This window comes from Lates calcarifer, linkage group LG8 (genome assembly GCF_001640805.2).
Source record: "Lates calcarifer isolate ASB-BC8 linkage group LG8, TLL_Latcal_v3, whole genome shotgun sequence".
Taxonomy (NCBI): domain Eukaryota; kingdom Metazoa; phylum Chordata; class Actinopteri; family Centropomidae; genus Lates; species Lates calcarifer.
This window is the reverse complement of record NC_066840.1, coordinates 24684900-24710191: the sequence shown is the minus strand read 5'-3', so window position 1 is coordinate 24710191 and position 25292 is coordinate 24684900. Positions and strand designations below refer to the sequence as shown.

General features: G+C 40.4%; 4 protein-coding genes and 2 long non-coding RNA genes across 13 annotated transcripts in view; 4 read left to right on the top strand and 2 right to left on the bottom strand.

Moving 5' to 3' along the window:
• LOC108889681 (uncharacterized) overlaps nucleotides 1–10293 on the top strand; it is a 43709-nt gene extending 33416 nt beyond the window's left edge. For 2 of the 5 annotated variants that reach the window (XR_007813757.1, XR_007813760.1), the window contains 4 exons: nucleotides 1547–1773; nucleotides 7248–7397; nucleotides 9906–10034; nucleotides 10210–10293. This is a non-coding gene — a long non-coding RNA (uncharacterized LOC108889681). Of the gene's footprint in view, nucleotides 1–1546; nucleotides 1774–7247; nucleotides 7398–8676; nucleotides 8792–9905; nucleotides 10035–10209 lie in introns of all 5 variants that reach the window. The other 3 variants (XR_007813761.1, XR_007813759.1, XR_007813758.1) reach the window with 3 other exon arrangements.
• Nucleotides 10294–10418: 125 nt separating this feature from the next.
• Nucleotides 10419–13386, bottom strand: LOC108889682 (uncharacterized). The gene is made up of 3 exons (XR_001962024.2): nucleotides 13307–13386; nucleotides 12149–12331; nucleotides 10419–10503 (listed from the first exon to the last, which is right to left on the bottom strand). It is a non-coding gene; the product is annotated as an uncharacterized LOC108889682 (long non-coding RNA).
• On the top strand, nucleotides 13378–16024 carry LOC108889679 (transmembrane emp24 domain-containing protein 9). 2 transcript variants are annotated; one of them, XM_018686273.2, is made up of 6 exons: nucleotides 13378–13546; nucleotides 13884–13984; nucleotides 14066–14191; nucleotides 14575–14721; nucleotides 14819–14934; nucleotides 15876–16024. In XM_018686273.2, exons 1-6 carry the CDS (start codon nucleotides 13399–13401, stop codon nucleotides 15877–15879), a joined length of 642 nt encoding a protein of 213 aa, XP_018541789.1. In that variant the 5' UTR covers nucleotides 13378–13398; the 3' UTR covers nucleotides 15880–16024. The 2 variants fall into 2 exon arrangements, with proteins under 2 accessions (XP_018541789.1, XP_050928537.1); XM_051072580.1 differs by having other exon boundaries at nucleotides 14819–14946.
• On the bottom strand, nucleotides 15637–17945 carry tmem216 (transmembrane protein 216). 2 transcript variants are annotated; one of them, XM_018686275.2, is made up of 6 exons: nucleotides 17781–17834; nucleotides 17428–17441; nucleotides 17258–17351; nucleotides 16591–16683; nucleotides 16024–16225; nucleotides 15637–15910 (listed from the first exon to the last, which is right to left on the bottom strand). In XM_018686275.2, the coding sequence occupies exons 1-6, from the start codon at nucleotides 17788–17790 to the stop codon at nucleotides 15895–15897; spliced, it is 429 nt and encodes a 142-aa protein (XP_018541791.1). In that variant the 5' UTR covers nucleotides 17791–17834; the 3' UTR covers nucleotides 15637–15894. The 2 variants fall into 2 exon arrangements, with proteins under 2 accessions (XP_018541791.1, XP_018541790.1); XM_018686274.2 differs by lacking the exon at nucleotides 17428–17441 and having other exon boundaries at nucleotides 17781–17945.
• A 354-nt stretch (nucleotides 17946–18299) lies between these two features.
• On the top strand, nucleotides 18300–23233 carry LOC108889678 (transmembrane emp24 domain-containing protein 9-like). The gene is given in 6 exon segments (XM_018686272.2): nucleotides 18300–18484; nucleotides 19609–19709; nucleotides 19811–19936; nucleotides 20131–20277; nucleotides 20530–20544; nucleotides 20546–23233. Coding segments are annotated over 6 exon segments (672 nt in total). The 5' UTR covers nucleotides 18300–18336; the 3' UTR covers nucleotides 20681–23233.
• Nucleotides 23234–23377: 144 nt separating this feature from the next.
• The window catches only part of b4galt7 (xylosylprotein beta 1,4-galactosyltransferase, polypeptide 7 (galactosyltransferase I)), a 78130-nt gene continuing 76215 nt past the window's right edge, over nucleotides 23378–25292 (top strand). For both annotated transcript variants that reach the window (XR_007813756.1, XM_018686276.2), the window contains exon 1: nucleotides 23378–24570. Coding sequence is in view for 1 of the 2 variants with exons in the window: in XM_018686276.2 (XP_018541792.1) it covers nucleotides 24518–24570 (53 nt within the window). In the remaining variant the exon portion in view is untranslated. The remainder of the gene's footprint in view (nucleotides 24571–25292) is intronic.

The window sequence follows — 25292 nt, the reverse complement described above, 5'->3', positions numbered from 1 at the left end:
CTTTCTGTTTAATCTGGGTGGCAGCAGCCTCTCACCTTCATCTGTCTCCTGTGAAGTTTCTCTTTAAAATATTCAGAAAGTGAACCGAGGCAGGCACACGTCTGTGTTTAAACTTTAAAACCGGAGACTCTCAGCGGGATGTCAGCAAAACTCAAGCGAAAGGAGCCGCTGCTTTGAGGCTCAGATTCATTGAGCCACATTTGAATTTTATGATTTAATGTTAAAAGAGAAATGCTGTGATAGAAAATGTCATGTATTGACAGAGACTGGTGTGAGTGTGTGTGTGTTCTCTGGGAAACATTTGTTTCTGCGAGGAAGCCCGGGGACGCCACCTGTCACAGGTGAACATTACCGGTGCTGATTACTCTCTTAAAGGACCATACCGCTGTGTTTTTCATGTTGTATTATTTACAGTGATGCTGACTGATTTTAGAAACAAGCTTCCAGATAAGGCAGCTAGTGGACTCACTATCAGTCCTCGATGGTGTGTTCAAGGACACTTCAAGAACTGACTCTGAAGTGCGACAGTATTTTGTCAGAAAATCGAGGAAAAATTAACGCTGTGAAGAAGAACGTGATAATGGTTGACTCTTTTTGACTCTAAAATGAGAAGTGTCTTCGAATGCAGCACAGAGAAAGATGAACTGTTCAAAAAATATGTTTTTAACTGCACCACCAATTTTCACTCATTTTAAATTAGGTTTAAATATAAAGAGACATGAAATGAGTTACAGATTAATATTTAGGCACAGACAACATTTTTTCTTTTGTCAGAACAACTTTGTAGTGCGTTCACAAACCACATCAAGAGATGAGACTGTAAAAAGTCATTGGTTGCTGTTTGTTGTTGACTCTTAAATGTAAGAAGCGTCTTTGAACGCAACAACACAGAAATCTCTCTGCAGGTGCATAGTTAAAAGAAAAAGAGATTTTCTGTTGGTCTACACTTTATCTGTTTAAAATCTCAGTTTACAGCACAGCCCACCAAACTGCACCAGTTATAGATAATTTTTGATGTATTTCAGTTTACAGTTAAAAAAAAAAATGAGCAGAGACATGAAATGAGCCACACATCAATCATCAGAGACAACATTTGTTCCTTTGTTAAAGTCATGTTAGTCTCGTGTTCAAGGACAGTCCAAAAACTGACAGTGAGGTTCTGAATCAAAGCTTTGTCAGTGTCTGTAACACAGTGAGACCCATTGTCACTGACATTTTTGATCCCAAACATCCGTCTCCTCCTGCCTAATCACATTTGCATGTTAAAGACCACAAGTTGTGATTGGTCAAGTTTCAACTTAGGGCTGATCTGACATAGACATTAAAGTCTGGCTGCAGGTGAGAAATAAATTTTGTTCTTATTTCAATTTCTGTCCAAGCTTAAAACAAGACGGTTCTAGTCCCTTAATAATTCTTCACACAGTGTAAATCCAGCTGCAGAGTTTAGTTTTTAATCACAGTCTTCAAGCAAGAGAAACTGTGGAAAACCATTTCCTTATTTTCAGTTTTTATTGGATTCATTCACACAACATCTACCTGTCCACAGCAGCACAGACTTTGAGCTCGACGCCGAGATCCCCAGAGAGATCTGTCCATCAGCCCGAGAAAGTACGACTGCCGTGTGGAGAAAATATAAATAAAATTTTGTGAGAGATTGAGAGGCTTTGGTCGGTTTGTGAGCCGCTGACGTCCATGTGTGAGCGACGGAGGAGGCGGTGTGGATCGACGGGAGCAGCAGAGGATCCTCGGGGAGAACGCTGCCAAGCAAACCAGGTGGAAAAAAAGGTTTTCAGAACTCCCTCTGCTCACTTCTTCTCATGTCTTCCTCTTCATTCTCCTTGCTCGCCTACCTTTTCTCTTTCTTCCTCACCTCCTTTACTAAAAACACTCAGCCTGAGAGAAGGATAAGGGAGGAGGACGAGTTCTGCTTCGACAGTGACATCACTTTAGCTGAAAACTAAACTAAAATAACGTTAAGTACAGTGAGAACAAATGAAGTCACGATTTTAACAATGCTGTGATTTCATGGGTTATTTTTAGAAAATAATAAAGACCAAGAACGAGAGGTGTTGCGTCACATGAATTTGACTTGACCAAAAAAACTCAGTCAGTTACAGTTAGAAGTTTATGTTGTTTTACGTGTAAATCAGCTGAAGGCTGCGTAATGAATCAAACAGCTCTTAAAACACAAAGCTTGGGACCTGGGACTCTACTTCGGTCTCATTGGTCTTGAATTGGGATTTGTTGGTGTTGACCTCAGACTTGGACTTGACCTTGGAACAAGTTGGTCTGGATTTGTGGTTCTTAGTCTGGACTTGATGCAGGACTTGTTGGTCTTGACCTGAGACTTGCAGGTCTTAATCCAGGCTTTTTGGTTTCAACTTGGTACCTGAGTAGGGACTTGTTGGTCTGTTTATTTTCATGGATCAGTTTGAACCTGACTGGGATTTGACCTGTTGTTGTTTGTAAACTGAAATTTAGAAATCTCCATCTACTGACCAGTTTTAACTTTTGTTTTGAGAGCGAGATTGAAGAACTAAATGACTCACAGTTCAAAATGTTCCCAGCTTGTTGACTAATTCTTGTTGGATGAATTTACTGTTGTCAGTTCAGACTTTAATTCTGCAGCTCTGTATGCTTTCTCTCTCTTTAGTATTCTTCTGACTCACTGATTCTGGATGAAAGAGACAGAATCAGAATCACACATCCAGCTCCTCAAAGCTCTGAAATCTTTTTTTCTTTGTGTTTAATTCCTACAGTGGTGAAACTGGATGACCTGAATATAAATGTCACTGCTGCGTCTTTGGCTGGTGTTCATGTTTCTGTGTGGCCTGATGTGTGGATTCAGTTAAATTCTAAATGCCTTAATTATGAAAAACAATTGGACCTTCAAATGTAACTGACAGTCAGTTGTCTACTTCAACATCCAGCAACATGATCATTAATTTGAAGTGGTGTTTGTGTCCATCTGATGCATCTAAGTCCTGGGTTCCCTCTCTTTTAGTTCTGTTTTTGGTCTCCACCACTTCCTGAGGGAGGGAAATATCAACAGCTCCCGTCTACTTGAGCCTGAAAGGTGACTGATGTGCCCCAAAACTTTGAGCTAAAAGCGGCTAAAAAGCTCAGAGGAGCTGCAGAAATGGTGTGAATTCTGTTCAGAAGTCGAAAGGTAAAAGTCTGTGGATGTAAAAACTGAAACTGAAAGTCCCATGGTGCATTTGGGAAGGAAACATCCAATCACAGAGTTTCACATTCTGCGGCGTGCACTACTATTAGCAAGCTAAATAAAGAGTCCTAAAACCAGGAAGTAAGTTAGCATGTTAGCATGTTAGCTCTTCCTGTTCCCTCGTCCCAGAGTCAGTGTGTTTCTGGTTAAATGTCTGAAATAAGGTCTGTGGTTTTAACACAAGCTCAAGACATTTTCAGGTTTTGATTCTCCGACATAAAATGGGTCAGTAAATCCCCCACTCCTGATGTTTGAAGCTTTTACGTGTCTTAAAAAAGGCGGTTGCTAACGAGTGTCTAAATGAGACTACAGAGGTTGTCGGGGACGTTAACATGAAAACCCATCTACTCACCAGTCCACCTTTACAGCCTCGTTGTGTTTCTACTCACGCTCTTTCAAACTCTCACTAACTTTCTAAGAAGAAAGGCTTTTGTAGAAGAGCTCAGAGCTAAATGAAATGACCAGTTGGAAGCTTAGTGGTGGAGACATTGACGTCATGTGACCGTGGTGTAGTTGGTTTATAGCCTAACATTAGCTTCTTACTTCCAACATCAGAACAGTGGTGTTCATCTGTGAAGATGATCTGATCAACTAAACCTGAAGGATCAGAAACTTTAGCTGCTCACTGTTTATTTTCTGGAATAATCCAAAACACTATGAAAAAATCCCACTGGCTTTTTGTGGAGGAACCAGGCTGATGCTAACTTCAGGTTGGACTACAAATATACATCATTTTCCTCAGCAGCTAGTGTGTCACAGTTACAGTAAATGGCTCAACACATGATGTGTGAAAGGATTTAAATGTTAATGGCAGTAGAGTAGAAACAAATCACACATGTACAAAATAATTTCTTGCTTTTAATTGGGCTGTCTGGCTCTCTCTATGAACTAAATTAACCACTGAAAACCTGGATGTAGATGAGTCTATCACAGACTAATCACATGCAGCTTTTGTTTCAAGTAGATTTTCTCCTGGCTGAAATGTCAGGCCTTAAACATGGTTAAAGAGTTAATATATTTCTGACAGAGTTCATATTTTTTTGACAGAGTCTCTCCTTCCTGTCGTTTATCCTCCCTCCTCGTCCCATCCAGCAGTGTGTTTTATTTTAATCCTCCTCTCTGAAAAGACCATTAGCAGCTGCTCTTTGTTGGAGCTGAAATGAAGCCGAATGTGTCAGACTGAGAGGAACATGAATTAAACATCCGTGAGAGACGGAGAATTATGAGCAGTGTCCGGTCTTATAAGGTTGAGCATTAAGAGCGCAGTATCTCCACTCTGAGTGACACAGGGACGTCCAACTCTCCCCGAGGTTTAAACTCCCTCTCAGAGAAGAAAATGAATCAAATCTTCATGAATGAAACAAAAAGGTGGTGAAAGAGAAATAAAAAACCCTCTCTCCCTCTGTCGTTAGTGGTGCTTTATAATGCTGTGGTCTCTGTGGTGGAGTGGAGGCATCAAATGGCAGGTGCAGCAACACAATGCTGTGTCCACTCTGCCACAAATACAACAGTTATTCCATTATGAACGGTGAAAATTTGGTTTCATCCAGCTTAATCGGACCTTTAGGCAACACACTGCCCTCACAGATACGCTCATGTTGTCACAGTGTATGTCCAGTCTTATGAAAGAGTCAGGTTTTCATGCAGAAGATCAGACTTATGATGTCTTATTCAAAACAGTGAATAACCTCAATCTTCCCCAGTGTTTTAGTTGCCTAACCTCAAGTCATGAGGACAGTCTGTAACTCGAGACTGTCCTCCCCAGAAAAACATCGAATAAAAGTTCCCTGAGGAATTATCGCTCTCATCCATCAGGAGCAGAGCGGTGTGATGTTGTTATAGAGCCACAGAGGGAGGAGGTCAGGGTGGATGGATGGCTCAGCTTTCCCTCACCTGAACTGAGCCTTAACTGTTCTGATCTCTGAGACAGATGTATTATTGGAACAGTTAAAGACGTGGATAAATGAAGTCGTCCCGCTGATAGAGGCGTCAGATTAGAAAACACTTTATGGGATTTGGTCCTCATGCCTGTTGCCAAGTCTCTGAGTTGAGACATTTAACTGATGTTTATTTGCTGCAAACCCAGTCTTTCCCTAAATATAACTGTACAGTAGCTGCCATGCACAGAAACTACCTTCTGTAGTTCACAAAAACTATAGTTAAGTTAAATCACTGCCAGAGGACAGAATGAAGGGATAAATTAACTAACCTCAGAGCACAATTTAGTTTTTTCAGTGCACAAATTATTAATTTAAGGTGATAAATGAAGTAATTTGAGGACATAAATAACTAAATAAAGAGAACAAAAAGACACATTGACTGCAATAATTAGCAATTTGCAGGAATGTGTTGTAATTTGTCTGAAATTTTTGCCCCTGACATTTCCCAGCCTTTGTAGATTTTTGTACTGATACAAAATATTTCAGGTATTTCTCACTTAGTTTGTATGAGCATGTTTCAAGTGTACATGAAAACATGTTTACATCTCAAAGTCGGCACTTTGCAGAGCCGCTGCAGCTCCGAGCAGCATTTCATGTCAGGGAAAAGCTGAAGGAATGCAAGGTCAGGAGAAGATGCCTTCATTATGTTACTTTAACTGAATCCATATTTCTTTTCTTGCAGGTGAAATGGAAGATATATATGTACGGTGGAAATGGTGAAATGAGGAGATGCAGGAAAGTCTGATTCTTCACATGAACAGGGAAGAAAGCAGGATGAGATAATGGACATTTTCCCAGTCGTGTAGTTTCTCTCATTTCATCTATTTTCAGTTTTTACTATTTTAGCCAGCTGCGCTTGGAACTGGAACTGGAACAATACTCACCTGTGTGATTTTTGCCCACATGAATACCCATTCATTTCATTGTGTACAGCTCCTGGTTTAGTGTAAGTATGCACTCAAAACTAAACCACTGCTGCAAATGTCCATGTTGAAAAGGATTAAGATTGAAAAGCACACACACAAAAAAGAAAAGACTCTGAATGAGCAAGAAAGCTCTGTTAACTGATGAATAATTTTCATCTGCTGCCACTTGAGACATAACAAAAACAAGCAGCATCAGTTGTTTGCTCACAGATATGTTTGAATTTACCCAACAAGCCGCTAAAAATAATAATGACTGATGAACAAAGGAGAAGCAGTCACAGTTTGTTTTCTTTCAACCACAATCACCACCTTTCTCTGAACGCACTCAAACTAACCAAACCTTAAACCTGCAGTAACTGAGTTTGTATTTTGTTTGGCCACAGGGGGGCAGCAGAAACAAGCTGTGGACTGACATGTCGTCACCTTTTAAAGTTGATCTGTTGAGCTTGTTTTCCACACCCAGCAGTTACACAGCAAAACCATCATTTATCTGCAGCGGTGTTTGGTTGCACATATGTCCTGAGTAAATTACAGTCCCTGCACTTCTACACAGAAACAGATTTAACATGGGAGTGAACATAGTGGGAGCTTCTGTGTCGCTTTACAGTGTTTTGGTTTAAAATCACAAAGCTGTTCTGTCTGTTCAGGTCAGGGGAGACTGAACCTACCACAACCATGATTCCCCTTCATAAAGTCCACTAAGAAACCAAACTTACCCTCTTGTTCAGTATCTGTCACCTTTTTCCAGGTAACTGATGAAAACTGGTGAAATAATCTCGCCCTCGTCGGCTGCTGCTTCTCTTGTTTTATGAAAATCAGATTTTAGGATTCACCAACAAGAGATGGAGATTTTTTTAGCAGCTCTTTTTTTCTGTTTAAGTGATGGACAGGAAGCTCTCTCTCTCTCTCTCTCTCTCTCTCCTCTCTCTCTCTCTCTGTTGGTTGATATGGGCTTCAGCGTCTGTGTCATCATTAGTATCATAACCCCTGTAAATATGCATCTTCCTCCAGTGTTTTTCTCAGACTGATCACATACATTATGGATTCTCTCCCAGCCTCTCCTCCTCCTCCTCCTCCTCCTCCTCCTCCTCTCCTCTTCCTCTTCTCTTTCACCGCCTTTTATGACAAATAAATTTTTTCTGTTTCCTCCCACAGTTAAATCGCGGTGCTTCACTGCCATCAAGTGGCTGCAGATAACTTGTCTCTACACATGGATGGATTCCTGAAAGGGCCCACCGGGCAGAGGCCCAGTCGGGCCCCTGGGCCAGAGCCGCTGTCTGAGAGGACTGTTAACATCTCTTACTGGTAAGTCAATCAAATCGACCACAAAGAGACACTAAACAACCAAGAAGAGACCACTAAAAAAGAACAAGAGAGACTCAGACAGATACAAAGAGAGAAAACATCAGCAAAGACACAAAACAGCCACAAACAGACAGAAAACGACCACTGAGACAAAAAGACACAAAGAGACTCAAAACAAGCACAAAGAGACACATGAAACAACTAAAGAGATGCAAACCCAGCAGAGAGACATGGTAACAGACCACACAGAGACAGACCCGACTAAAATGAGACGTGAAATGACCAGAAAGAGATGGAAGCGACTGAAAAGAGACGACTAGAAGCAAAACACATCTGTGCTGTTTGAAGTAGTTTTGTGTATCTTTCAGTCTGGGGGGAGGAAAGATGGCGGAGCTCCTAGATGTTGTCTCCTAAACCGTCCTCTTCACTGACTGGTGGTTGTTTCATGTTCACGTGTCGATGTTCAAACGCAGAGAACTTTATTTTTTAATAAAACACAATTTGAGACTGAATATAAAGCAGAACATAAACACTTAGTATAATGCTGAAAGCCAGTGTTCATTCAACCTATTCATTCATATGTATGGTGAATCCGTGTTGTTGCAGCTCTTCATTGAAACTATATGATCTGAGTGAAATATTCAAACCACAAAAAACATCTGCTGCATCACTTCAGACACGTTTCCCCAGAATTCATCCTGACATTTTGGGATCTCCATTAGAATTGAAAATAAAGTTCCGTGGGTTTGAATAACGTTTGCAGTTTGTGCTGACTGGAGGTTAAAAAGCCACCGGAGCTTTTAATCGGACATTTTGGTGAGAGCAGGGAGCCGGGGGCAGCCGGAGGAAGACGCTCAGACTCAGGTGGGAAGAGTCAGCGTTTACTGGAATAAACAGGCGGCCATGTTTAAACTTCTCATCCACAGTCTGATGGTGGACACGGTGCATTTAAGTGTCTGTGACTGTGAGGGTTTTACTGCTTCACCTCTGACTCTTCACCTTTCATCCTCCTCCTTCCATCCCTCTCTGCCTCTCTGTGCTGTTGTTGACAGAGCATTAGAATATGATTTCAGGCTACTTCATTTGTTTTTTTATTTATTTTTTCTCCGCCTGCGCTGCTGTAAACATAAATCACAGCGAGCCGAGCCCAGAGCTCATATAAATGTCAGGATAGACAGCGGAGCTCATAAACCTCTAATTTGATCTTTATTCATCTGGGACAAGGCATGAATAAAAGCTCACCTAGTAAATCATCATTTTCTGTTTTCTGTCAACACAGCTGAGAGGAGAGAGAGAGATGCATCCATCCATCTGTCTCTATAAGCCCCGCCTCCTGCTGCTCGTTAGGCAGCTCCACTTCTGATTGGCCGCTTCACCTCGCAACCTCGTTAACTGTAAAAACTTGAATATTACACACAATTTTGCTGCATGATAATAATTGATGACTCATTTGATGCGTTTAGAAAATTATTTATGACGTGATTAATCAAATTGTCCTTTAGGATTAGAGCGTTATTAATGAGTGACGATGAAATGATGAATGATGATTATTAACTGTTTTGTTTTCCTGTTTATTAATGCGACCTCTGATCATATTTCATCTCACAGTTCATTCGTCTTCTGCTTTACATTTTTACAGGTTTGTCAGGTTTTAATTAGTAAGTAGCAGCTGTGACGGCAGCTCTGATTGGTCAGATCTCTTCCCCTGAATACGAAGGCTGAATATCAGTGCTGAAATGTAACTGAGTACATTTACTCAAGTATTGAGTATAACTTGAATATTTCTACGTTCTGCTGCTTTATTCTTTAATTTCACCACATTAATATGTCAACTTTACTTTTGGTCCATTCAGTATATTTTGACGCTAATACTTGACTAAGAAATCTGAGTACTTCCTCCACCACTGCTGAATGTTATCGTTGGTTATGATATTTACTTATTTATTAGTTTTCTGTGTGTTAAAGCAGCATGAGGCCAACAGCAAATTTTCATTTTCTAATGAAGTGGACAAAAAAGTTGAACAAAGAATCTTTAAAAACCAGTGTGACTGAAACAAAATGATAAAAGTGACAAAACATTTTCCTCTTCATGCTTCAAAATAAAAGTTATTATTACTTTAGAGGCTGTTTTAAGGTAATAAAATGCATTTTAATATATTTTAGATGAACATAAATGTGTATCATTTATAGAAATCCTGACTGTGACTGTTCATTTAGATTAAATCTTAATTTTTAGCAGTCTTGGTTGCTCTGAAAAAGAAAATCCTCCCGCCACTGAAGCAGTTTTTGGTCCAGGACTGAAAGGGTTTAAACATTTTACCTCAGGTTCTTGAACTGTGGCACCGTGGAAGATCTGTTTATAACAAGACGGAGCTTCTCCGTGTTTACGCCTCAGTTTCCCAGAATTCCTGATGGTCACCTGAGATGATGAGTTCATTCAGTGAGTTCTCATCAAGTCATAAATAATCCCTCTCTCTCTTCCCCTCCGTCCTCCTCTGTTTCTGTCAGCTCTCCGTCCGTTTGAAGGGTTAACAGCTGCAGCTGATGGAGCTCACGGCTCAGCCTGGTGGAGTTTTACTGACATCTACTGGTTCACTGACAGAACTACAGCTGAGCGGAGCAAACAGGAAACCTCAGGTTGGTGTTTTATAGTCGATACAGAGACAGGTGTTTTAATGCCACTAAAAGACAGAACTGTTAAATAAACAATAATATATCATAATGTTCCATCATGTACAGAAACATAACACACTGAAGGGTGAGGTTGTGTTGCAGTGCTGATTTTATTTTATTTCTCTGTTCCTCCAAACAGGAAGTTTGATGCTTCAGGTCAGAAATGACAAAATGTGTCTGAAATAAAGTGTCTGTGTAAACTCCAACATGTTCTTCAGATCTCATTAAAAATAATGAGACAGAGAGTCCAGTTTCATTGGACTCATTTTAGATGTTTACACTTGTGTACTGTGCTACAGTGTGCATGTTTATTATATTTATATATATCATCTATATGAATATAGATGGAAGATTTTTTAAGACGTGGTTTTATTTGTTATTGTTTGTTTCTGGTGCAGCTCCATCTAAATTACACGTGGAAAAGGCAGAAACCCTGAAACAGAGGAATAGAAAATATACATAAAGATTAGCATCAAAAAAAGAGGAAGAAATAGCAACAATAATAACAACATTTTGTTCTTTTTGAACAATAGATGAAGCCGTTTTAGGCGACTCAAAGCCAGATGTGTTCATATAAAGAAAACCTGACCAGGTGCTGTGTGCCACTGGCACAAAATATGTCATTAAACACTAATTATTTCAAAAAGGGGACAGAAGAACTCAGAAGAGAGTTAAAGACAGAATACAGAATAATTATATCTTGGTTTAAATTTTACAGTTCAGTGTACAGGTAGTCATTGATTAGCTTCAAATACAGACAGAAACTCCAACGAACATTTCAGCTTTTCACGCAGAAGGAAAAACGAAAAATAAATCCTCAGTGAGATTTTATGCAAATGAGGCTCAAAATGTTTTGTCTGCAAATAGACGTGAATATTATGGATCCATTGTTTTCCTCTAATTTTCAAAGAATAATGTCATTTCTGTTAATTACAGTGAAAATATGAATATCACTGAAAGAAACCCCCGAGTAAATATGAATTAATTGAGATTATTTTTTTATTAAACTCTATTCTCCATATGTTTTAATGTGTGCATACTTGCTGTATATTAGCGGGGTTGAAGCGCAGAGACTGGGAACCTTCATGAGACCAAAAATGTAGGGATTTGGATGCAAAGTCCTCGAATACAGATGGCAGATATCTCGTTCTCAGAATTTAGGAATAAAAAGTGATGAAATAAATATTTATTAAGCTGCATCTCACTCAGGTTTTATCATGCATTTACTGATTATTCCTGCAGTTTGTTTCGGTACCTGAAGGTGACATGAAACCTGAAGGCCTGAGGCGTCTTTGAGTTTAAGTTTAAAGAAAATATGTAAAAATAGAAATCTGTCTATTGTGAGTTTTTGTTAAAAGTTTCTGTGCAGGCTGACGGCTGTGGACACACTGTGGAGATGAAACTGCAGTTATGAACAGAGGTCGGTGTTCAACAAAGTGGCACAATTTAATTTGTGTGGCAGGAGCTGCACGGCTGCGATAGACTCAGTAATGAAACCTCTCAGCTTTAAGTTCTGTCTACTTTATATTCACAAAGAGAAACGAGCGAGGCAGCCATCGTGGAAACATGCAAATACACTGATCTCTTTAATACGAGCTTCACCCAATTGGACGGCGACTTTGACAAGCAGAACAAATGCCCTGCGAGCACAAACATGTGCAGGTCAGGGGGAGCGGCGCTGATGGCCGAGGCAGAATTCAACTTTCTTTATCCTCTTTTCAACGCCGGCAGTCACATTCTGCCTGTTCGCTTACTGTTAAATTAGTCATCTCAGATTAGAGACGGCTTAAGGAAGAAAACTTTGCCGAAAAAAGTTGATAAAGCTCTGCAACTTTATGTATATTGAACATATGCAAAAACAAAGTGTGGGGAAGTAAGTTTGTGGTTTTTTTGGAAAGTCTTAGGAGTTTTTGTTTCACTTTTCACAAGATAAAATATGTTCAGTTACAGTTACTGAAACCTATATTTGTTTTCAACAATAAGTAAATAAATGATCAGGGAGAAATCTAGGCCACAGTCTTAGAGAGGAGGGAGACCATCCTGGATCCAGACTGTTGATGGTAGTGATGAGATCTTACTGTGATCATGTCTCTGTGAAACACACAACAAGACTCTCAAGGAAGTCTCTCTGATTCCTGACGAGGGCCGCGGGCTCGTCCATCTGATTGTCCAGAGATCTCACATCACCCATGATGACAGAGGAGACACAGATTTCTGCCATCCTGGTCCTCGGTTCAAACAATGTGACCTTGCTGCTGCAGCTGAACAAAAACAGACTGACATTGAACTCATTGGCAAACACAAATCTGACATCAACAGAAAAGGAAAAAGTGACTTTAACTTTGCTAAATCACAAACTCAATACTAATGTAAAAGTAAACATTGACAGTTGCATTTCCTGCCATCGTTGCCTCCTTAAAACATTACTAGCAAAGACAGAAAATGACAACATAATTATTCAAAAGTGAACACATGATATTAGCAACCTTAGCTGCTAAACTGGCCGATCAATTATATTATCTAGTTCAAATGTAGCACTTTTGTTTTCACAGCACAAATCTAATGTTTATATAAAAAACTGATTATCATTAGATAATAAATTTTGTAACCAACTTTAGCTATTTTGGTAAAAATACACATTTGTTGTAAAGGGGAATCAACACAATAAATACAGTGACATTAGATGCTAAATCTGGCCATCATAAATTCAATATTGATGTGAAATAATGACAGTTTAAATGCCAACGTTGCCTAATGAAAAGTTAGTAGCACAAAAAAGTGCAGCAGTTCTAAAATGAAATGTATAATGATAAATGCTAAATTTTCCAACCAAAAATCTTAAGTTTAAAATAAAAAACAAATCATTAACTGGTAAACAATATAAAAAATCTAAGTCACAGTAGTTCTGAAGCTTCTTTTAAAATGTTAAAATCATTTTTGCCGCTTAATTTGACTGTAACAAAGGTAAAGTCAAATTAAAGCCAAGGTGGCTGCTAAAGTTTGGACATTGTACGGCTAACGTTAGCTGCTAGTTTGGATGTTGCTAGCATAAGCAGCTAACCTCTGAGCGTTAAGAGTGCTAGCATGAGCCGTTAACGTTTGGACACTCAGGTCAGCTAATACAGTTCTCCACTTTGTTCTTGAGATTTTAATGAGGTACGGAAAAATCATGACGAAATGAAAAATAAAAAATATTTTTAAATATTAAAACAACTTCACAGACAGTTGGAAAGTACCGATGTAGTTAGCATAGGTGCTTCACCGTTGTCGTGAGAACTACAACACCCAGCCGCCTCTGGCTTTGCGCAGACTCAGTTGCAGCCTTAACATGGCGTCAGTCAGGTTGCAATCCTGTGTGTTGACAGTTTTCCTCCTGAATTTCTTCTGTTGTGTCGTCTCCTGTTTGTATTTTCACATCGCGGACACCGAGGAGAAATGTTTCAGAGAGGAAATACCGGACGACACGGTTGTTATCGGTGAGTTTGTCAGGGAAAACGCGCTCAGCTAACCGAGTTAACTTTAGCTCGGTTTATAACTTCCTCATTCCTCTCATCAGATTTATGTCCTGATCTTTCAGATAAAAGTGTTATTATTTTGAAATTCGTTTATGCCACCACTGAAAACCTGTAGGGGGTCCAGGTTTCCGTAGTTTTTTACTAAAACCTCATGATGATCCTTTTTTTTTACCACCTTGTAACTCAGAAACATCATAATTATATTAGAATTGTATTATATATGCTGCTGGAGTGTCAGAATCAATCGATTGACTACTTGTTTCAGCTTTAACTCATGTGTAATGTTTATGTGTTGCAGGTAACTTTCGGACTCAGGTGTATGATGAGCAGAGGGACGAGCACCTGTCGCCCGCTCAGGACCTCAGGACACTTGTCGTGGTCAAAGATGCTGATGATGAGGTTTGACTGCTCGATTCATCCCCTGTCAGTCAGAGCTGATGATTAGTTCAGTGTCAATCAGTGTTTCTCTGTTTCCTCCAGCTGGTTCTGTCTCGGTCGTTCGGTTCGGACGGAAAGTTCATATTCACATCTCGTAAAGCAGGAGGACACCAGGTCTGCCTGCGGTCCGACTCCTCACACCTCCCCCTGTCTACTGGACGCATGCTGGTGAGAACATAATGATAATAAATAAATAATAATCAAGAGTAATAAGAGATTGCAAAGTGTTTTACAAAGGAAAATAAAGGATTAAATACCCCACAATAAAATAAATCAGAAGATTTAAATAGAAATGGGTGAAATAATCAAACAGAAAAGATAAAACACACTGGAAACCAAAGTAAAGTGAACAATAACATTGGTAAAGTTTTTTAAAGAGATGATTTAAAGGAATTAGCAAGTAAATCCACATATTTCTGTTCCTGTAAGACGCTGTTGTTTTTCTGTTTGTTTTTCGTGCTGCTGGGACGACAGCCTAGAGAGGTTGTACTACTTAGAGATAAGTTTCCCTCTGAGTGAACTTCCTGTCGTGTCCTGTTGTTGTGTTGCAGACGGTTCACCTGGATATAAAAGTGGGTGAACGCACCAACAACTACACAAAGATCGCTGCTGAAGACAAACTGACGGAGCTGCAGCTGAGGATCCGACAGCTGGCTGAACAGGTCCAACAGATCCAGAGGGAGCAGGTCTACCAGAGGGTCAGTCAGTGACCATGATTTCTGGGTTAACGTTAGCATTAATCACAAAGCCGCCGGTGTTTGTGTTGACGTCCACATGTTGTTTGTTGACCCACAGATCAGGGAGGAGTATTTCCGTGAAGTCACCCACAGCACCAACATGTGGATCTTCTGGTGGCCCGTCCTCCGCTCTCTCTACGTGGTCGGCATGATCATGTGGCTCACCAAGTCCTGGTAATACAGCAGGTCCTGATCTGCTGCTGCTGCTGACTGTGTTAGTGGTGGAAGAAGTACTCAGATCCTTGGTTTAAGTAAAAATACCATCACGCTGTAAAAATACTCTGCAAGTGCAATAACATTGATTGTACATTTTGACCTTTCACCATCAAAACTAAAAGTATCCATAGCTGTCAAATAAATAGTGCAGCAGAAGTATAAAGTGACGTAAGATGGAAATACTTCAGTAAAGTACCTCAGAATTGTATCCAAGTACAGTACTTGAGCAGAAAAACATTTTCTGTAGGATCCAGATTTAAGTCTGAAACCTTGTTCAGCCTCAGGAAGATAATTTACCTTAATATCATTGTTCACTTCACCAAGTTAAATTAAAGATTGTTAAAGACATTTTTATCACTTCATAGCGTTAGCTAATAAAACCCAGAAATCTTAGAAGTATTTACAAAGTGCAGTATCTAATACAATTTGCATTTACCTTCCTTTTTTGTGTCATTACTTCCTGGTGTATTCCTTATAATATCATTCATTAATAATCATTAAATATGACCTGGGTCTGGATGAGCAGCAGAGGGGGGGTGGACTGTCTATGGAAGGCTGGGAGAATATTTCAGACATTTGTGAGTTAAATTGAAATCTCTCTAAAAGCTTTAAGGTTATATAATCAGTGTGAGTATGTATCATACAGCTGATGTTGGTCCATTAAAGAAAAAACAGTTTATTTCAATTTATTTACACAGCTTTTTCCAACATAATAATCTGCAGTGAAACTGACTTTATTTACAACAAGGTCTTGATCTCAGGGTGGAAACATTCGTACAAACCGTTTGTATAAAACAGTTAAAACAGATTTACATTTAAACATCACCTTTAGAAAAGCAGACAATGTTTTATATTTACACTGAGTTCTCTGGTGATCGTCGTCATGTTCTGTGTTTCAGGTGAACTCCTGTTTCTTCTTCAGTAAACTTTGGACCTACAGAAGGACACAGTATGAACTTGAATATTTCATAGAGTAATTAAGGATTTTATCTGAACTAAGGACCCCCACATCAGATGATCAGGACTGAACCTGGAGGATTTGGTCACCTGGAGAAGGCGGATATGGAGAGGAGTCCGAGCAGGAGCTCCAGGCTGTAGAAGCAGAGCAGGACGGCGCTGAGGATGAACTCCAGCCGCAGGACGAAGGTCTGCAGCAGCAGGTAGTAAACAGCCAGCGCAGCGCAGGGAAACAGGATGAAGAGCGACGCACACGAGGCCAGAGAGCGCTCACACAGGTTCCCCTTCCAACCTGGATCAGAACCACACAGAGTCTGGTTCCTGCTCTCTGTCACTGTAACTGTTTGCTGCCTCCATGTTAATCAGGATTTATGTCTGTACCTCAGTCACAGTAATCTGTCGGATTATAAATCTAATTCTCTTCCATCAGATTAATCAGTGGTGAAAATAATCATTAGCTGAATCTGAGCAGCAGCTGTTCTCCACCAGGAGGCACTAAAGAGCCTGAAGAACCAAACAGCAACTGACTTCAAATCAAACACAAAGATTTACACAGACCATCACTAACAATGTTCACAGTCACTGAGACAGGAGAGAGGAGAGAGTGTGTGTTTGTGTGTTTAAACCTGTCAGATTGTTGTTTGGAGTCTCGCTCACCGTAAAAGATCCTCAGAGTCTCCAGACCGAGGAAGATCACCAGCAGCACCACATCCAGGACCAGATTATCTGACGGGTACGGCAGTGAGATCCCTGCTCAAACACAACAAACACTAACATTCAACAACCTGGGTGTTAATACGTCCAAAGGTTTGTTTAATATGAAGTTAAATAACAGGAAGGATGTGGAAGTTTTCACTTTTGAAATGATTTGTTGTAAATTTGTCATATAATGACACTGAAACTGTGACCTTTGACCTCTTCCAGCTGCCTGTACTTCAGTTTTTTTTTATCAAAGCAAAGCAAAAAAAAAAAGTTGTATTTTGATGGAACAAAATGTTCATAAATGATTTTCCTGCTGTAACAGTCCTCCAGTCACTGAGGCTGGATCAGTGTTATTGTTCTGTTCCACGTGGATTTTAATGAAGTGATATCCAGTTAATTGACATACCTGAGGCCTCTGTGGTGTATTCTTTCATTACATGCAGTACACAATCTGCTCTGGTGCTAATATGGTACACACTTAGTTTTTACACATGTGCCTCTGGTTGATTTACTTTAGATGTTTAGATTCTTCTCCACCTTTAGTCCTGACAGGAAGCCTCTGATTGCCCCCAGATTCAGACCGTGTCTATGCCATGTGAGGACAGTACAGCAGCTCACAGACCTTTGTAGATGAACATGAGAATCTCTGCCAGGTAGAAGGCTGCGAAATACCAGGTGTTCAGGTGGAGGAGGACCTGCAGAGGAGTGGACGAGAGCTGAGGAGGACAGGGTCAAGGAGAAAAGACACAGAGAGGGAGGACAGTGAACGCACCGGTTTAATATGAAGGATACGATTGGTTGGTTTCCTGTAGGGAAAGAAAAGAAAATAAGCTGTTAGAGGAAATAGCAGCAGTAGTATTTCCATTAATCGTAGTAGTAGTAGCGACATTGTTGTAGTCTCCAGGGTTCAGTTCCAGATGCTTTAATGAGCTGTTAACTTTACGTCAATCTGCTACCGTTTACCGAACTAAACTGATTTAACTAACAGCTAACGGCTAACCTAACGGGAGGGCGGGTTTCATTATTTTCCGGTCAGTTCTGTTCCGCGGAAAACCTTCACAGTGATAAATCTTAGTAGCAACATTATATATCGACAGGTTTTTTATCTAGTTGTTTATTTGTTAAGCGCAAACAGCGTTTCTCACCTGGCGCCATGTCTGATTGCCATGGAAACAGCTTGCAGGAAGTTCTTCTTCTTCGCTGTTAAAATTAAACGGCAGTGTTTGCTTGCTGCCCCCTACAGCTTGTATGTGAGAATACATTATATTGCCGTCACTATTAGTAATACTGCTCATTCTGCTACTACTACTGGTACTATTGGTAATACTAATACCAACACCACTGCTAATACTACTGCTGCTGCTAGTAGTACCACTACTGCTAATATGACTGACCAACTTGAAGTAATATTACTGCTACCACAATTTAATGTTGATTTTATATTCAGTGTCAAGTGAGAATCTAAGGTAATTTAACGTGATGGAGTATTTTACAATGTAGTACTAGTACTTTTATTCATGTAAAGGACCTGTACTCCTCCTCCACTACTGTGTAAATGTAATGTACTTAAAGCCACAAAGCTTGAAGAACTACAGTGCCCAGCATTCTCCTGCGGCGCGCTGATTGGCCACACTCTAACGATGGTTTACGTGGCATTGCTGTGTCCGCGCATGCTCAGACGAGCGCTCTCCCGGTGTGAAGATGGTGTCTGTCAGGATGCAGTCGTGTGTGTTGTCAGTTTTACTCCTCAACGTGTTCTCCACTTTCGTCTCCTCTTTGTACTTTCACATCGGAGAGACGGAGAAGAAATGTTTCATAGAGGAAATCCCGGACGAGACGATGATTATCGGTAAGTGTCAGCGGTGAAAGTGGGTCTCCGGCTAATGCTAGCTGCTAGCTAACCAACTTTAGCTAGTTAGCTAATCGGCTAACTGAGCTAAAGTCAGTTTGCGCCCTCAGGAAGTGTCAAACAACGATATGTTGATTTTATTTATATTTACAACTCAATAAAACCACACACGTACAGCCACAAAGGTTTTAAACACTTAATATGTGCATATATATGCTTAAATTGTAATAATGTAGCAGCAGCAGTCGAATGTATTTTTTGTTTATCGCACATCGCTAAAAATCTAATCATTCATTCTTTCAAATCTCCCTCGTATCTAAAATCAATTAACTGTAACCTGAGTAACTTCTTAAATACAGTTGATTACTTGAGTAATTCTCTTTGCTGCTACCTGCGACCTCTATCAACTTTTTTAGCTGCAACCTATTTATCTGCTATTTCAGAAGCAGTAGTTTCAGTGTGTGGAAGTTTGCGAGTCCTCTGGTCAAAATATAAAGTGTTACAATACTTGACTTTACTCACCAACAGTTCACCTGTTTGTGCAAACACAGAACCACCTGTATGAATCAGAGGAAGTCAGTGTGTGGCCGGTGAAGCCCTGCTTCCCTCAGCATGGACAGGAAGTGGCTTGAATATCTCCTCTTGTGATTCGCCAACACCTGTTGAAAAATGTCTGAAATAATCCATCAATCATCCAAATAGTGGCTGAATAATTTTCTGTGGATTAATTCATTGAGTGATCGTCACAGCTCTAAAGTAATGATTGATTCTACTATCGATTACTGTAGTGGAAAAATAGTTAAAATCGTGGAAAATCCAGGTTTACCAGAATCCAAAATGATGTTTAGCCAAAATGTTAACTAAAATATATATAAACAACCAGCAGCTGATGTGGGAAGTGATTGCAGTAGCTGTGCTGACTCTCAGTGGTATATTTAACAAACCGAGGGGAAGTGTGTGTGATGATATGATCTCTGCTCAAAAGTACACGTACTTGTTTTTTCAGAGCTTCTACACACATCTCACAGACTTCATCAGAGAGTGGAGTTAGCTCCAGTGTCATTGTATGATCCACACTTCTGAATGAAAAGGTTCTAACCATGCACCCCTGTCTCTCTCTGCAGGTAATTATCGGACTCAGCTGTATGATAAACAGAGGGAGGAGTACCTGCCCGCCACTCAGGGTCTGGGCATGTTCGTGGAAGTCAAAGATCCCGATGACAAGGTGAAGAGAGAGATTAAAGGAGGACATCAGGAGAAGTGTCTGTTCTCACCATCAGCTGTTAGTTTCAGCAGGACTGAGCTGGTCTGTGTTTTTTCCTGCAGGTGATTCTGTCTCGTCAGTACGGCTCCGAGGGAAGATTCACCTTCACATCACACACACCTGGAGAACATCAGATCTGTCTGCACTCCAACTCCTCCAAGTTCTCCCTGTTTGCTGGAGGCATGCTGGTGAGAGGACACACAGTGAAGTCTGAAGTTCATTTATCTGTTATCCCGTTTAAACAGAGATTATTGGTTCATATTAAAACAGGTTCACCTGCAGCTCAGTTTGCCTGAAACACATTTTTCCATTGACTAATAATTTGAATGTTGGGGGTGTTGCTCCGACTTCATGACTCACTGCTGAGGGTGTTGTGTTGCAGAGGGTTCACCTGGACATCCAGGTGGGCGAACACGCCAACAACTACGCCGAGATCGCTGCCAAAGACAAACTGACGGAGCTGCAGCTGAGAGTCCGGCAGCTGGTGGAGCAGGTGGACCAGATCCAGAAGGAGCAGAACTACCAGAGGGTCAGTCACTGTCTGTGGTGTAACTGTCTGTTACGTTATTGTTAACTGTTGTTGTTGAACTATGGAAGAGAGGAGCTGAGACCTCGACCTGGAACTCTGATTTAGTTTTTGCTGTGATGCATTTAGTTGCATCCAGATGTTTACTCGCTCCAGGACAGCTGAGCTGACCTAACAGCATGCTTTGGAGAGTGGTTGTCAGTGGTGTGAAGTGAGTTGCTGAGCGCCCCCTGCTGTCTCTCTGTCCTCTCTCAGTACCGTGAGGAGCGCTTTCCGTCAGACCAGCGAGAGCACCAACCAGCGGGTCCTCTGGTGGTCCATCGTCCAGACCCTGATCCTGGTGGCCATCGGCATCTGGCAGATGAGACACCTCAAGAGCTTCTTCGAGGCCAAGAAGCTGGTGTAACTTTTCTCCTGGAGGAGAGTCTGAGTATGTGTGCGAGTGTGCGTGTGTGTCTGTGTGTGTGAGTGTGAGTGTGTTTGGTCTCTACTGATTGATGCAGTACTGAGCGGCGGCGGTCGCTGCTGTCGGATAAACTGAGGAGACGGGACGCAGAGAAATCCAGCTGCACAATTCGGCTCGAAAACGACATCTTCATTCTCATTCGTCATTATTTTTAATGTTCCTCTTGTTTTCCTCACACACCCTGTTTGTAATGAGCCCCTCACATTTGCAGTAGACTATCAGGGAAAATGTGAATCTATTTATTACGCAGGTCGATTTGTTCCAGAGCAGGAAAATGGTTTTCCCTTTTTGATTTGGTCTAGAATTTGCCTCATGTTCTATGTTCCTGTTGAAACTGAAGGTCATCTGCACCAGGACACATGAACTAAACCAGTGTACGTCTGCCAGGCAGTTAGAGTCATTTATATGACGTGTGGGTTTTTTCATATCATTCTTAATTTGCCCTTTTTCTTTCTTGTTACTCACTGCGAGTACTCGACGTGTTACTGGTCAGGTTTACATGAAATGTCGGTTTGAAGCTGTTAATTTGCTCCGTGGCCTCTGAGTGACGGCAGGAAATATAATCTGGATTCATTTGTGAAATAGTTTTGTGATATTTTTTCTTCATCCTCCAACATCAGATCAGCTGATTTTCATCTGCAACAAAACTAAATAAACAGGGGTCAAAAATAATCAGTGAAGTGATCATTAGTTGTTACTGCCAAAGCCTCATACTCCATTTTAATAATGCAAACTCAAAGAAAAGCAGCTTCAATTGCAGGTTTTTTTAAACATACTTTGCTTCATTTTTTGTGTATGCGGAGGATTTATTATTTTTCAAGCACAAATGCCAAATATTCGATGGTTAAAGCTCCTCAGATGTGACTTTGATGCTTTGACAAACAACAGCCACTGACCTAACATTGTGTTGTAGGATTTTGTGACAGACATTCACTCTTTTCTGAAGCGCAGCAATTAATTATTAAATATAGATGAATCGATAATGAAAGTAACGTGTAGCTGCAGCTCTGATTCTTTAAGCCTGAGCTGAGGACAGCTTTATGAGTGTCTCTTCCAAACTTTCCTTCCAGTGCTGTTTCTGTTTGTTTGGTCTGACCTGACTTCACATCCTGTTAAACTGTCCCCTCTGTTCATGGCTAAATATCTGAGGACATGCACAACCAACTCGTCCTCAGGGAGGACAGGATGTGCAGCCGTTCTGTGATGTACATTATGTACATTAATGGTGTCAGCGTCCTGACTGATGAGCTCTGTTTGGCTCTTTGCTTGTTCTGTCATGTGAGCAGAATGTAGGCTTCAGTGCCAACATTACCTGTGATGTTACCAGGCCTCACCTGATCAGCTCTGTAGCAGTCGTTCTTCCTTGAAGTAAAACGGCTTCATGTTCGGACTTCAGCAGTTACATCAGATGCACCATGAACCACAAACAGCTTTTCCTTCTGACACTAAAATCAAGTCTAGTCCACATTAAACAGGTGAAGGTGGAGGTGGTGTTGAAGTAAACATTTTGGTCACTGTGACAGCGTTGCTCTCAGCTCTGTGTGGTGAGCCGACCAGAAGAGCCAGCTCTCTGTTTGTTACTGTGTGCGTTTGAGTGAATCTACGTTTTTACCGTGTCCAGACTGAATGTAAGTTTCTGTTGACCTGATTCTGGCTTGATGTTGCTCTGCAGGTGGAGGTGGAGGAAGAATATTCTGAATCTTCTGGTATTAATACATATTCGGCACATTGAGGCGTCCATTCATCCTGTTGCTCGATAGTTTTTATTAGTTGCTTCCAACGCTGCCAGAGATGCCTCCTCAGTTTTCATACTGAAAACCAGCCACTTAAAGGAAAGAAGGACTGAACAAAACCTTGTTCTGCTCTCTGCCGGCTGTTTCCCTGTTAATTTGAATGATTAAAAGCTAATTTAATGAAGCCACACATCTTTAAAACGACCCAAAAAGTCCTTTATAGACGCCTCAGCACTGCTTCACCACCAGCTCCAGAAACTGGCTGGCTGATCTTTACCTCGAGACTTCACCCACTTCAGGTGTAGTACAACAAAAACACAGATCACTAACTGTCGTATGAAGCTGACTTTATGTTCTCAGACTCTTACAGAGCTAAATCCAAAGCTACAAAGACCTGAACTGCTAAAAGCTCAGCTCCCACCATGAGTTTGTTCAGTGAGAAAGAGCAGTAAAATGGTTTCTGTGGAATAAACCAGAATCTGAGGAGTCCGTCAGGCAGTTTATTCTTACTTTTCAGTTTTCTTTGTCCTCACTTAATAAGATTTTGTTGCGCTTTTTATTCTCTGGTGGTTTGTGTTTAACAGTTTGTGTTGCTGGTAGGTTTCAGATTTCAGAAATGTTTCTGGGTTTAGATTTTTAAATCGTTGGTAAAGGTTGTAGGCTGGAAGAGGGGCTTGAATTTATTTTATGTTTAGAGAGATTCTGTCCATGTGAAATCTGTCTAAAATTGCACTCAAAATAAAAGTTTTGTCACATTTGATTTAATGGATGCTGTTTCTTTTACTCTTGTAAAAATCTCCAGTTAAAACTATAAAGCTTTAAAGTTTTTTATAGGCTGTAACTGTAATGTATGTAAGCAGAAAAGAATAATATTTGAAACAAATAAATTTGAGATAAATGTCACCGCAAAATGTAATGAATTAAAACTTGTACAAAAACAATTTTGCCTGGTTCCTAAAGTAAAAATAAAACTATTGATAGAATATTTACAGGTTTTCAAATGATGGGTAGTTTAACATTTTACAGAAAATAATATTTTTTGAAGCTCTGCGTGTATTTTATGCATAAAATCTTAATTAAAGTAAAGTAAAGAGGAATGTAGTGCAATAAAAAATACAACATTTCACTCTAAAATGTAGTGGAGTAGAAAAGTGTCATGAAATGGAAATACTCAAAGTACGTGAGTAAATGTACTCAGCTACTGTGCACTGTTGATGATAAAGGATGGTGTGTATTTAAACTGCAATATATATAATTAATTTTATGTAACATTTATCTGTGTTATTGTTTATTTGCTATGAAGTAAAGCACCTTAAAAACTGAAGAACAGCGCTTAACCGGTGTACTGTTCCTTTAATGTTAAAAAAAAATCTCAGTAGGAACCTTTACTACTACCCGTCCATCGTTCCCCTTCGGACTCCTACGCAGGTTGGACCGTATTACAGTCGGCTTGTGTTTGATTTTTTTCCAGTGTAGAATCATCGTGTCGTTAAATATTTCGGTGTCCGGACCCGGTTCAGTTCATTTATCATCATTTTAACTTTCCACCGAGTTCAGACGTTAACGGACGGTCGGTGTCGGACGGTGTCGCGGATAAAAAACGAGTTAAAAGCCGAAAATGTACGAGTGCGAACCCGGAGCGGCGGCGTGTGTGAACCGCTACATGCTACGTGTACGGTAACTGTTAACGTGAAGGAGGCTGCTAGCTAACGGAGAGAGAGGAACAGAGAGAGAAATGGAGCCCGAACAAAGCGGATTTTAACTTTTTATTTTACCGAACAGATGTTTAGAAGCTGTGAAAGCGAACCGCCGGAGGTTTGTGCGGGGAAAGTTAGCAGAGTTAGCCCGGAGGACGGCTCGGTCTCCGGCTACACTTGGACGTGAGAGAGGATGGAGGAGTGAAAAACACTGGAAATAACGGAAGCTTTTCTTTGGAAAACAACACGACTACTGCTGTTTTTGTGTTTGCCTGAGGGGTTAACGTGTGTCGGTGTTTTAGTCGTTGATAACCGGACTGAAAACAAGCAGCTGGAAGTTTGTAAAGATGATGTATTCATCGAGAAGAAAGCCCGTCCTCTACTTCAAAGAGGAGAGGAGGTAAGAGTTTGTTTTAACCCGATAAAATCATCTGTGTTTTATTAGATATCAGAGTTTCTGACCGCTCATCAACATAAACAGTAATGATGATAATTTACTTTTATTTATACAGGATAGTAGAAACACACCAGCCTTACCAAAGAGACGATCCATCAAATTAAAAGCACAAATAAAATTGAATAATACGCCCCCCCAAAAAATATATATAGGGATATATATATATATATATATATGAAAAATATAAATAACGGCCTAAAATAAAGCACAGCTAGGAAACGAACCCTGTAATAAACATCCGAGAAAAGGCTTTTTAAAATAGTGGGAAAGAAAAAAAAAGACATGACTTTAAATGAAGTCTCTGATTTTGAAAGTCTCAGATCCTCATGCAGGGAGATCCGGGAACAGGAGCTCTGACAGCTAAATCCTAGTCACCTTCAGTCCTGAACCAGGTCTTAGTAAAATCCAGGAGCTGAGTAAAATCTTCAACTCTAAAACTGACTGATAACTCAGTGAAGAGAGGCTAAAACCAGAGTTATGTGATTGAGCTTTTCTTTTTGAATCAAAAAGGTTTTACACTAACTGAAGGTATGATACTTGTAGTTAAGGCTAACAGAAGATAGAGAGTTTTGTCCTGAAACTAAACTCACATTCTCTCTTGGACTTTTAAAGAACTGAGAGCTCAAAAGTTTCCCATCAAGAACAGAGGAAGTGAGTAAATACTG